Raw genomic sequence first — 14230 nt, forward strand, 5'->3', positions numbered from 1 at the left:
AAACTTACTCTTTCAGTTGCTTTGTTAGCTTCACAACTTGGGATGCCAACGACATACATGTCTCTACGACTACCAAGTAACGTGAGCACATGGTGTGTCCCTGCCGCTCAGCACTTTGGGATGGTTTCTCTCCAGCATTGTTTTGCATAGTGACGTTTGCTCCATATTCCACCAGAGTCTAAAATACATACATTTATATATGTGCACATTAACAGCAATATTTACTTTAAGTAGTGCTATTTTCAGAACAGGCAGAACAAAAGCACTTCTTTACAGTTTATCAAGGATGGAGAATTAATGCTTTTTGAGCATGATTACCTCTTAATCTATTACAATTATCTACTGTATTATTTAAACTAAATTATAAATTATTCCCATATAGCATATATTGATCTGAATATTTAAAATTATGTCCATGAAATAAATAAATGAACTGTGCTGTTTTACCTGTATACATCCCAGATACCCATGCTGGGCAGCTACATGGACTGCACTATTTCCATCCTGATCTACTTCATCCAGAGAAATCCCTTGTTCTTGCATAAATTGAAGAAGCCACAGAAGAATTTTCTCCTATAGGGAAAAAGATTTTTTTTAAAAAAAATAATAGCACAATGACAAAATAGTTGACAGCCAATATCAGATACTAAAATCAGATACAAAATATCAGATACAGTATCAGATACTAAAAAATAGTTTTGAGCTAAAAAAAATGTCCAGATACTTCAGTCTTAAACTCAGTTACATGGGAGGATGACCTGTGATAAACTTGTGAATAAATATGCAGAAGCTGATCTGTGTAGGTGTCAATGATTTGCATTAAAATGCTACGTGGATAATGGTGATACAAGTAGGAAGTCCTTAATGACAAAAGTTGTCTGGAACAGCCATTGTTCCTTTCCTTCATAATTGATGAATTAAGTTGTCAGAAAGTTATCACACTACATGAATAAGAAAATGGTTATGACAGATAGGAGGAGCAAAGGATTTCCATAACATAGACTTGAAGTTTCCTTCATAGACTAGATCTCAGATAGAGAAAATCACTCAACTATCATGACAAAAGTCATTTTTCAATATCTAATATCAATAAGGGAACACTTAAAAATTAGAAACTAGTGGTGTTTTTCCAGGCCTTTCTCCCATTTTATAGCTATAATGTTATTTAATAATCATGTGCCACCATTTAGTTCTGGTCATATTTAATGTCCTTCAGCTCCTAGGTTCACTGCCCTCTCAAGTTCTCATACATTTTTAGAGATCAGAACAGTCAAACATGGCAAAATTTAGATTCTCAGCTGGAATCTATATGTTAGATATATACTTCAAGGTACTGGTTCTTCATTATGTGCGATTTCTTACATGTATTCCACATTGCTAGAGGCCATCAATGAAACAATTGGAACAAAGGATATGATATGTGGGCTAAACTGCATGAGCGTGGGGTAAAAAAGCAACATTCATGGCAGCAGAGCAATGAAATCGCAATTAAATTGTATGAATCCAACAAGAGGAACAAAGCTAATGCTGGAATTACTGTAGCAGCAAGAGTGAAGCTGTACCTCATCACAAAAATATGTATGAATGCATCCATGAATTTAAGCATTATGGTTACAACATGTTTTCGTAAATGCATCAGTTAAAAACATTCTTTGTTGTTGTTTAGTCATTAAGTCATATCTGACTCTCCATGACCCCATGGACCAGAGCATGCCGGGCCCTCCTGTCTTCCACTGCCCCCGGAGTTGGGTCAAATTCATGTTGGTCAGTTCGATGACACTGTCCATCCATCTCGTCTTCTGTCATTCCCTTCTCCTCTTGCCTTCAAACATTCCCAACATCAGGGTCTTTTCCAGGGAGTCTTCTCATGAGACGGCCAAAGTATTGGAGTCTCAGTTTCAGGATCCGTCCTTCCAGTGAGCACTCAGTGTTTATTTCTTTCAGAACTCAACCAGGAAAATGTCCTCCATCAATCAGGCAGCATTTTTCTTTAAAACTAATGCTTACTTGATAATCATATAAGTCTTGATAGATTAATCAAGTAAGGCATTGTTAATGAGTTGAGTTTTCTAATCATTATACACCACCAATGCCCTTAGAGTTCTGAATTAATCATTTCCACTGATAATAGATTTAAAGAGTTGGGAGCTGACAATAATGCAGCCAAAACAGGGTCACTGAGGGGGGGAAATACAGGGGATATCTGCATGTTCAGAAGGGCTCTGAGTATTTTGGAGGTACAACAAACTGAAATCGAACAAAATACCCTAAGAGAGGATGTCCTCCCACTTTGAAAGTAGACAATGAAGGTGGCCAAGGAACATTTAGTTTGTGTTCTAAAGTGCTATGTTGGAAAAATTAATATTGGGGGTGTGAGTAAAACGGAATACAGTGGTGCCTCACACAGCGATGTTAATCTGTTCCAGAAAAAACATCGCTAAGTGATTTAATCGCTAAGCGATATTAAAAAGCCCATAGGAACGTATTAAAACACGTTTAATATGTTCCTATGGGCTAAAAACTTACCTTAAAGCGAAATTCCTCCATATCGGCGGCCATTTTGGGTGACTCTAAAGCGACGCAAAACAGCGGTGGCCATTTTGTTTTTGCAGTGGCCATTTTGGAACTGCCGATCAGCTGTTTAAAAAAGTTCGCTTTGCCATGATCGCTTCCCCACGATCATCGCAAAGCGAATTTTAGCCATAGGGACCATCGCTAAGCGATCACTCCAGCGATGGCCAAAAGTCCATTGCAAGGCGATTTCATCGCTCAATGGAGCGATCGCTAAGCGAGGCACCACTGTATAATGGAGGACAGCATGGCTAGTTGATCGAAGCCCTAAACAAGAACTCATCTCTTAGGACGGGAGGGTATACTGCAACACTTTGCTGTAGATATCCATCCTGCATATTAATAGTACTTATATTCCAATTGCCACAACTATTGCCTAAAATGTGTTTGGGATTCTGCTTATTTGACATAAATCAACGAACAATAAATAAGGCTCAATTTTTCCTGTTAAATGGATTCATGTTCTTGGAGATGTCCTTCATCCACATCTCATCCTAATCTCATTACCTGGCAGCGGTTCAGTCAGGTATGTTATCCTTTGCTTTTCTGGTTCAACAATATTCCTGAAGACACTCTTGGAACTGAGGCAGAGCAACATTTTCTCAAACATCCTGTATAAGCAGTGCTGGGCAACACTGACATCAATGACTTTATTCTTTGCTCCCCTCCTTTTTGCCTTCCCTATCATAGAAAGTATTTACTCAAAAAACAGATCCCGTGTGTGTCAAGTGCTAGAGGAAATAATTGTGTGTTGGATCCATTGGAAAAATCTTTCTTCCTTATAAAAATATTTCCCTTGCATTGCAGCCAAATCTGATGTTTACACGGGGTGTCGTTTGCATAAGTTAAAAAGTGTCTTGCAAATGCATATGTGCTAGAATTACTGTACTCAATACTGTATTTATTTGTCCAGCCCGCAACAGTTGAAAGCATGTTGGATAAAACTCTGTTCATCTCAATAAGTTACCAAATCTTTCATTAGTAATTGTCACATTTTTAAATTGGATACATATAAGTAGGAAAGGTAGGGAAACCAGCTGGTAGGGGTAACTTGAATCCATTATTTTGTGTAACATCAAAACAATAGTTCAAAATGTAATTATACCTGCCCATAGCAACCTGCATAGTGAATAAGACTTGGGTGATCCTTTGAGCAACTGAGTTCTGCAATGGCTTCTGTCTCGCTCACCATCCACCTCACACACTCCAGTTGTCCATTCTAAGTAGGAGAAAAGAAAGAGGCAAGCTTTTTATCCACAGCTGCAGTTTATTTAAAATAAACCCGGTCCCTTTTTAAAATGTCTGAATATGGCCAATACAATGTCTTAACTTTATAAGTACATTTTCGTGAATGTCTGTTTATTCCAATGAGAACCTTATTCAAAAATGTTAATTTCTCATCCAAAGGGGAGGGGGGGGGAAAAGAAACGATAAAAAAGAAGAAAAGATAAAAAAGACTATTTTATCTAATAAAATCCAGCTGGAGGAAGGGGATAAGAGGTATCAGATGACAGCATAAATTTTCTAGGTAGAATGCATTACAGGATGTGCATACACTGACACATAAACTTCCTTGCACTGCATGTACTCCCTCCCCATCCCCTCCCTTCCCCTTCTTAGTGACAGCAATTAACTATTTAAACTTGCTCTCTTTATCTGATGAAATGGAATAATCTAAACAAAGGAGAATAAAGCCTCTCTAATATATTCATACCACTCCCTCCCAACCTCTGGAATGGGACAGCTGGGCAGTGTTATTGGCAACATCAGGATTGGTGAGGTTGAGCAGTTATGGTCTCTCCTATATCTCAGTGATTAATCTTTCTGCATTAATTTCAAATAACCCGAAATATAGTGCCATTTTAAATCAACAGACTGAAAGGTCTCACTTTTGAGTCAGTATACCTGATTCAGTAGGATTTACTCCCAGGTAACAATGTACATGGTTACAGAATTAGGATATTGTCCTATGAATACTTACTCTGGAGTAAATTCCATTAAATTCAATGATCATTACTTCTGAATAGACATATTTAAATTCTGCCATCTTAATGTGTTACAATTAGAGATGGGCACGAATCATTAAAAATTGTAGCTAATTACAAATTTATGATTTTTTCTGATGAATCAACAATCAATTTATCATTTTTTTAAAAAAACTTTAAAACCCTATAAAATGGCTCCACAAACACCTAGAGAAACCAAATTCAAAGGGAAGCTTCTCCTGACTGTCATCTGCAATCCCATCCATGTTTGGTGAAGACTGGGTTTCAGACATGCAAGGTATATAAAATGGGTCCTCTCAGGAAAGTGCCCTTTAGCAGCTGGTTTGGGGAAACTCGGTCTTCACCAAACTTGGAGAGATTGTAGAAGAGAATCAGCAGAAGCTTCTCTATTATTATAGTGTCTCTACATGTCTGGGGGTAACTTTTATGGGATGAGCCTCTTTGTGGGTGCATAATTCAGACATTTGAAACCCTGGGGGATTTTAGAGGAGAGTCAGAGGAAGCTTCCTTGCAATTGTTGTGTCTCGAGGTGCCTTGGGGGCCATTTTATAGCAAAACAAATCAATGAATAAAAAAATCACCAAAAATTCATTGATTTGTAGTTTATTGGGGCATTGATTCGTACAAATACAAATTGACAAACTGGTGATTTTTGAATGAATTTGGTGATTCATTTTTTAATTCATGCACATCTCTAATTATAATCTTCAGGTCATTGATTTCAGTCCAATGATTTGAAAATAAAAAGCAGCTTTGCCATACACTTCAAAATGTGGATTATTCAATGGAAATGACATCAAAACTAGTGTAAATCCTGTACTCCATGTTTCACCATTCTTCATTAGCACTGGGTGGAGCATAAGCAAATCGAAGGTCTACTTGTTTTTTAAGCAAACTGCATAGCTCAGCTGCCAACATAGTTGCAGTTTGATGGGAAATTGCCATGCCTCCTAGCCTGAGAATAGATTACCTGGGTTTATGGCTTCTTATTTCAATAATATTAGCACGTACTACAGTTGTTGAACTCTGCAACTTCCTGATATAAGGTCTGCTGATGGAAGAAACCCCTCCCCCACATTTTTTGACCCAATAGTCCAAAAAGGTGACTTTCCTGCCTCTGTCATTAACATAGGCCATAAATCTGTGTACTCAGCTGCATTAATTCACTAATTAATCCCCAAGAGTACTTCTTGCAGTGCCTTTTTAGCTTTTGGAAGGTGTGATAATCAATATACTGTATGCCCTGATCAGATCTAAACAAGCTTCTAAATGTTTCCAAAATGGGATCTAAAGCACAAAGAACCTGCAATTTTTTTAATTGGACTTCTGCACCGCATGTTTCTTGCTTCTGCAGAAGTAGTCTCAGCATTTTGCTTTATTTGCAGAACATCCCAAGAGAAGTTCAACACCATATCTGTCCTTCCTGTGCACACTGCTGTATTTAACAAGTGATCAGCAGTGCTGTAAAATGTAATGTTTTCTTATATTACAGATTTTCCTATAAGTCTGAACTTTCTTCCAGATGACATTAATTATTATTTCAGTGCAATTTTATGCGTGTCTATTCAGAAATACATCCCTGTGAGCTACTCCCGCTCCTGGGTCAGTGTTATGGGACTGCAGCATGTGTTTCTGACAGGTTTCTTACTGTGTCTGCAAGAGGTAAATGTTTGCTTTCATGTGATATTCCACAGTGGTCTTGATAGCTAAGACATTTCAAATTTAAACCATTCTGTTTTGAGAAGCTGTCTAATATGGAAAACCAAAACACTCACTTTCTAGTTGGAGATTTCAACAGCCAAAGCAACATTCGGGGCTACGAACAAGATGATGAAAATGGCAAAGCCATTATAAAATAGGAAGAATACCACTCAATCTGCCTTATACATGGTTCTAAACTACCCAATTCATTCAACAGTGGCAGATGGCAGGAAGGCTACAATCCACATCTCGTTTTTTTTGTTAATGAGTCTAACAAAAAACAGACCACACGTTTTCTGAATAGTTTTTATCCCAGAGCTATAATTGCACTTAATAATGAGCTTAAAGACCACCAGTAGTGAATAGTTAGTTGGACTGTGTTACTTGGCCTGCGGTGTAGATGTTTGTATTTTTAGTGGGGACTTTTAGTGGGTGGGGAGTGTTGGGGGATTTTTTAGTGGGTGGGGAGTATTTGGGGAAATTTATGTGTGTGCATGTGTCTGGTCTCTGGGTGTCTGTGAATTTCATTGTATGGGTATAATGTGTACATACTTACAATGACAATAAATAAATAAATAAAAATACAGCTCAACAGTTCATGAAAAGTATAGACGATCCAATCCAAAATACTTTAGCACAGACACATTCTATGTCAGATCTACTCAGCCATCTGACCTCAATCTATACCATTCTGTAGGAGGTATAATTTCAAAATAGCCAAATAGGAATGGTTTACAAAAATGCTAGATGCAGCTGTGCTTCAGACTGCTCATCAACCAGAGAAATATGATCAATCTGTAACTTCTGTTTTGGTATGTTCTTGAACCTTCCATTCCAAGAGGGTGCCAGACCAACTACATCCCAGGTCTCACTCTGGAGACATACACCCAATACAGTACTTAGGCTATATTTCAAAGAATGTTTTAGTGAACATACAGTAAAATCTGGGAGAAATTTGAAGACTCTTGCCGAAACAAAAAGAACTTGCTGGATAGACTCTATAACAAGAGCTTGACATGGCAAGAAGTATCCAGAAAGATTGGACTGAAAAGACTGAACAACAATCGAAACAAAAAGACACTGTATGCAAATATAACCCTCCAGTCAAATAACACACCAGCTGTTCCTGGCAGGGAAGACCAACCAACGCATAGTATAAATAAAAACTTCAAGGGTATATTCAGAGTGAATCCAATGAACTTTCAACTGCTTTCATATTTGCTGAGCTAGAGGGAGCCATAAGAAGATGTAGGAATGGCAAAGCAGTGGGATTTGATATTTGAATCAAGCAAATTAAATATTTTGGGTAAAGCACAAAGTAATGGCTCCTTCATCACTTCTGTAACTCCTGGGCGAGCAAACAAATTCAAAAAATATCGTGGAAGATTGAAGTAATCACTATATTGAAACTAGGCAAACAACCTTCAGCTCCCCAAAGCTACAGGTCAATCTCCCTACTATGCCACATGTTTTGAAACACATAAAATCACTAGAGTAGTATTTGCTGATCTTACCATGGAATATGATACTGTCCACCTTAAACTGCTGTTCGAAAAGCTCTACCAACTTACTAAAGATCATGAACTAACAAAATTGGCTGCCATCCTACTTCAAAGCCAAAGATTCTTTGTTGAATTTTAAGAGAGGCACATTACTGGAGAAATCAAAGGAATGATCTCCCACGGGGTAGCATCCTGGCACCATTATTTTTTTAACATCTATACAAACGATTGAACAATATTCCCATACTTCAGGAGTTTCATCTATGCTGATGATCTTGCCTTCACAGTTGAGGGAGAAACTATTGAGGCCTACTAACATCTTCATTAGAAGATCTTTCTTTTATATATATAAGAAACCAAAGCCTTTAGAAAGAAAGGTCTGTATCTTCTACTTAAAGAACAGAGAAGAAGAGAGAAAACTCTGAGTTAGCTGGAAGGCAAGAATCCTAATCCAAACTATCTGGGCATCACTCTGGATTGAACCCTGACCTTAAAAAAAAAACTAATCACCAGACAGTTTCCGCCAGAAATTACATGCTTAGGAAACGAGCTAAGCCAGGCTGGGGTGCACACCTATAAACAATAAGAACAGCTTTGTCTCTATGCAGAATATGCTAGTGACATATGATATAAATTAGCACATGCCAAACAAGTGACTATAGCTCTTAAGGAATCATGCAGAATTATTACTGGCTGCCTGTAACCTTACTTCAATTGTCTGGCATTGCTCCTTCAGAAGCAGGGCAAGAGGTGTTAGCAATTAATGAACAAAATAGGGTGATAAAGCACCATACCCATTCAGTTCTTGGGCACCAACCCCATTTATGATTGCTAAAAATGAGGAAATTTTTTTCTGCACACATTTCAAGCTCTAAATATTAAACAAGAAGAAGCTATGTTAAACCTCTGGAGAACAAAAACAACACACCTTGCTGAATGGATGAATCCTGAAGAATGTCTCCCAGCAGGACAAAAATCTAGCTAGTCTATCTTTAAGTCACTTTAAGTCACAGACTTCTAAGCAAAGTAGGAAGCTCAAAGAATATCAAGCAGAAAGGGGCTACTTAAATACGGGACAAATTTTCTGTAACTATAGAGAAATTCAATCAATGCAGCACTTATGCAGATGCAATTTATGCCCCACCATGTGTACAAAAGAAGATTTAACAAATGGCTGAGATAACACCATTGGAATAGCCAACTTCTGGTAAAAAAAGTGCCTCATTTTCTTAACATTTTAATGTGCTTTAATTTTATCTATATTTCATATACATCCATAATTTTAAAATGTGCAACACGCTGATATGAATAAAGAGATTAATAAAGAAAGAAAATATATTTCAAATTTGAATGCCAACTATTAGAGCCTGTGTAAGAAACATCTAAGAGTATCAAAACCTGTCACATACATATATATATTTATCTCCTGCATCTTCTTATATATACTCATATTACAGCATTGAATTAAACACTGGAACTGATTTTGAAAGTAGAGGTTTCGAAAGACTGAGTCTGTCAAGACAACCTTGCTTTTAGAGTCATAGTGAAATTTTCCTAGTGAGTGGATTATTGTTAAAGGTGAATCACAAGTCAGTATTAGCATATGAGACTGATTTGCTCTGACTGCAGTTATACTATTTATTTACCTCGGTGAATATCACCTGAAGATTCTGCACTCTCATGCTACACCAGCAGTGAAAAACATTGGGCTGGTGAGGCTGCAAGGACTCCAGATTCATCATCTACCTTTCTGGCAAAACCAAGGCCATCAGAAAGATGATATGAACTATGGAGATTACATTTCTGGTAACATAAGCAAAAATAGAATAAAAAATATTCCTAAAACAGATAGTTGATGTAAAAAAATGATGATGTCTTGGAGATCTTTGGTAGGTATGGTGGACAGAGTAACTTTTCTTAAAATAAGGGATTGCATATTTACTTTCAGAAGCCACTGCTGCTCTGAGGATTGCATGACATCAATATTTGTAAAATTATCCAAAGACCAGAATTAAACCTGAGCCAGTAAAGTTAAGGCATGAGGCAGTGCCATGGAACAAAGGTAATCTAAATGGGGGCATCTATTAAGCAATTATGGTTTCAAAAGTATTTCACTTGCAACTTTGCTTACACAAGAATTAAAAACTCTCTCTTTTTTTGGAGCCATTTGCTTGCATTACTTAGGGCCTGATTACATGTCCAGTGAAAACTTAGCTTTGGAATGCATATTTTTGCTATCTAAAAAGCTGTTCAAGGAGAGTACAATTTCAAAGGAGAAGGAACAGGTTGTAAAGGGCTATTTAATCTTTCCTGTGGTCATTCTGTGTCATCTGAATAATCCTCCTCATCTGCTTTCTTTCAAAAAAATGCATGGAACATCTGTGGCACAGGAATGTAAGAAAAAAGGGATGGGTGGGAAAGGCTTTTTGTGACTCCACCCTATGCTACTTATGAAATGTATTGCAAGAGAGATGGATTCTTAGACCACTGTGTGTTTTCTAATGCCTTGTTCAGCCTTAGATACCACAGAACATCATCCAGAAAGAATTAGGAAAAGGCAGTGTGGTCTTTAAGATTACACAAATGTAAGAGTAGGGTTATACATTTATTAGACCATTAAGTATCAAGCAAATCACAAGCTTTTGTGGAGAAAATTCCACAATTGCTCAATAGATGCCTCCAAATTACACTTCATCTGCCTGGGCACCCCACCCCCATGGATAATGCAATAAGAATGTAGGGTAGGGGCAAAGGTCCCCAAAAATCATGGCAGATGTCTGTGTCAGTTCTGCCTGTATGAGGCAAGTTCAGACTTAGGTTGTACAGTCATGGCCAAAAATATTGGCACCCTTGCAATTCTGTCAGAAAATGCAACCCTTTTCTCAGAAAATTGTTACAGTTGCAAATGTTTTGGTACTCACATGTTCATTTCTTTGGTTTGCATTAGAACAGCACAAAAAACAGAGAAGAAAAGTCAAATCTGATACAATCCCACACAGAAACCCAAAAATTGGATGGCTAAAATTATCGGCAACCTGTCTAAGTTATAAGAAACAATTGCTTTTCAAGCATGTGATGCTCCCTCAATTTGTATTTAGACACACCTGTCGCATGCAAGATGTGTGGGTAATATAGTAATCACACCTGCAACCAGTTAAGATGGAGAAAAGTTGACTCAACGATTGTGCTGTGTGTGGCACTGAGCATGGAGAAAAGAATGAAGTGTAAAGAGTTGTCTGTGGATTTCACAGAAAAAAATGTGGAAAAACATTGACAATCTCAAGGCTACAAATCCATCTCCAGAGATCTTAATGTTCCTGTGTCCACTGTGCACAATATCATCAAAATCATCAACCTCCCTGGACGTGGACGGAAGAGCAAAATTATTGAGCAATTACAACAAAGGGTTGTTCGAATGGTGGATACAGAACCCAGATTAATTTCCAAACAAATTCAAGCTGATCTGCAGACATAGGGTACAATAGTGTCAGCTCGCGCTATCCATCATCATCTGAATGAAAAGGGACACTATGGTAGGAGACCCAGGAGGACATCACTGCTGACACAAAGGCATAAAAAAAGCAAGACTGGAGTATGCCATAATTTATGTGACAAAACCACAATCCTTCTGGGAGAACATAGTGTGGACAGATGAGACAAAAGTAGGGCTTTTTGGTAAAGGACATCATGGCACTGTTTACAGAAAAAGAAATGAGGCATTGAGAGAAAAGAACACAGTCCCTACAGTCAAACATGGTAGAGGTTCAAAGATGTTTTGGGGTTGCTTTGCTGCTTCTGCCACTGGATGCTTTGATTGTGTGACTCGTATCATAAAATCTGATGATTACCAAAGAATTTTGGGGTGCAACGTCAGTGTCAGAAAGTTGCATCTCCACCGGAGGTCATCAGTCTTCCAGCAGGACAATGACCCGAAACAGACTTCAAAAAGCACTCACAAATGGTTACAAACAAAGCTCTGGAGAGTTCTGAAATGGCCAGCAATAAGTCCAGATCTGAATCCTATAGAACACCGGAGGAGAGATCTCAAAACAGCAGTTGGGAGGAGGCATCCTTCAAATCTGAAGGCCCTGGAGCAGTTTGCAAAAGAAGAGTGGTCCAAAATCCCAGGAGAGAGGTGTAAGAAACTCATTCATGGTTACAGGAAGCAATTGATTTCAGTTATTTTTTCCAATGGGGGTGCTACCAAATATTAAGTCAAGGGTGCCAATAATTTGGGCCAGTGCATTTTTGGGTTTCTGTGTGGGATTGTATCAGATTTGACTTTTCTTCTCTGTTTTTTTGTGTGTTGTTCCAATGCAAACCAAAGAAATGAACATGTGAGTACCAAAACATTTGCAACTGCAACAGTTTTCTCAGAGAAGGGTTGCATTTTCTGACAGAATTGCAAGGGTGCCAATATTTTCAGCCATGGCTGTAGATGTCATCTGGGGGCTGAGGGTGATCTCAAGCACCATCCCTTGTAGCATGGTTGGAATTTTCCATTCCTAACCTCAGACAAAGGGGTTGCTAACTATAGATCTTCATGTTACCTTTATCGCTAAGCCAGCAGGAGTTAGCCGTTCACTGTTCCGCTCATTCAAGCAGTCCTCACCCATCAGAGATGTGAGATGCTGTAGGCATTCTGCATGTCCATGTGATGCTGCAACATGCAAAAGATTGTTGCCATTTTCATCATGAATTTTGTCCAGATTGTCTGCTGCAAGGTGAGGCTGTGCAAAAGAGATGTGGGAAGGGTTACTTGATTAATTCAGGACAAATCCATTTAGCAGCTGCCAATTTTCATGGGTCGGCAAACAAATCATTTTTTTTATTATATTATGGTCTGCTTTCAGCATAGCTGGGGAACTGCAGTAATGTCCATTCTAGGAATGTTACATGTATAGTCTTTTGTTTGCTAGTGAGTAGCAGTAAAAAAATCTTAATATTGCAACCAATACAACTGATGATAAACAAACAGAACCATTGTCATTTTCCTCTGGTCCAAGATAGCTCATGAAGAACCTATATAATCCACCATAAGACACAAAACTACCTCAATGCTGCAATGTCATATTGTTTTATGTCTTCTATCTTCAGACTAATTCCGAAGATATAAGATATAAAACCATGTGACAGGATTTTAAGGGTCTCTAATAATTGTGCATTATTCCAATTCCAATCCCAGTTTTGCTGATAACCTATTTTACTATATGTATCTTCTTGCTATATTTCAAGCATTGATGATTAACTGCTCTATTTATGTATTCTTTCTTTGCAGCAGGCAATACTGGAGTTGTCTGGTTGCATGTGATACTGTTCCATTACAACCCCATTATGAATCCAATTTTAAAAATTAACCAGTGTAGCCTTTGATCACATAGTCTCCTCTGTCAGGAGACAAAATTGGTAACAAGAGATTGCTTCTTCTCTAGATCCTTGCCCATCATGGCTTTTAAAATCAGGAAAGTCAATGACCTGTAGCATTGCTACAGGAGGGTTTTCTACCTTTCCACCTAAAAGGAAAGCATTATAAGGCCCATTGCAAATAATCCTACAGTACTTTAGCTACGGATGATCTTAACAACTATAGACTTGTTGCCAACCTTCCCTTCCTGGGTAAGTTGATTGAGAGGGCGGTGGCTGATCAGCTGCAGGCATTCTTGGAGGAAATGAATTGCTTACATCAATTTCAACTGGGGTTCAGGCTGTGCCATGGGACTGAAATGGCACTGGTCACTCTGCAAGATGATCTCCTGAGGGAGGCAGACAGGGAAAGTGCAAACCCACGGGCCCTCCTGGATTTTTTTGCAGCCTTTGATACCATTGTCCACAGAATCCTTCTGGGACTGCTAACGAGTTTGGAACTTGGAGGCTCCATTTTTCTGTGGTTTCAGTCCTTCCTTAAGGGCTGATCCCAGGTAGTTCAACTTGAGGAGGCACTGTCATTCCCCTTGGAACCTCTGTTACAGGCTCCTGCAGAAATCATCAGTTTCCTCAATGCTTTTTAAAATATTTATATGAAGTTGTTGGAAGAAGTCACATGGAAATTCGGAATTTATTGTCATCCATACATGGATGACACACAGCTCTACCTCTCCTTTTCATCTGCAGCTGATGCTGTGTAGGTTCAGGACTGTCTGATGTTAATAATGGACAGGAAAAGGGCTAGTAAACTGAATCCAGGTAAGACAGAGATCCTACTGTTGGGAGGATCATTAGACCATTTAAAGGGATATTTACCTGCCCTCATTGGAGTTTCACTCCCCCTGAAGGATCAGGCTTGCAGCTTGGAGGTACTCTTGGACCCAGCTCTTTATATAGAGGCACATATAACTGCTGTGGCCAAGAGTGCCTTTTATCAACTTCTGTTGATTGCCCACTGCACCCCTATCTGGATAAGAAATATCTAACAAAAGGAGTTCATGTTTTGGTAATCTCTAAAATAGACTC

The 14230-nt window shown here is 38.5% G+C and overlaps 1 protein-coding gene across 16 annotated transcripts in view; it reads right to left on the bottom strand.

Annotated features, from left to right (window-relative positions):
• Window positions 1–14230, bottom strand: part of SNCAIP (synuclein alpha interacting protein) — a 150393-nt gene that overhangs the window by 28057 nt on the left and 108106 nt on the right. For 14 of the 16 annotated variants that reach the window (XM_078386229.1, XM_020803621.3, XM_020803619.3 and 11 more), the window contains 4 exons: window positions 12331–12510; window positions 3677–3790; window positions 448–573; window positions 9–178 (listed from right to left, as the gene is read on the bottom strand). In XM_078386229.1, coding sequence (XP_078242355.1) covers window positions 9–178; window positions 448–573; window positions 3677–3790; window positions 12331–12510 — 590 coding nt within the window. The remainder of the gene's footprint in view (window positions 1–8; window positions 179–447; window positions 574–3676; window positions 3791–12330; window positions 12511–14230) is intronic. The other 2 variants (XM_078386228.1, XM_078386227.1) reach the window with 1 other exon arrangement.

This window comes from Pogona vitticeps, chromosome 2 (genome assembly GCF_051106095.1).
Source record: "Pogona vitticeps strain Pit_001003342236 chromosome 2, PviZW2.1, whole genome shotgun sequence".
NCBI lineage: Eukaryota > Metazoa > Chordata > Lepidosauria > Squamata > Agamidae > Pogona > Pogona vitticeps.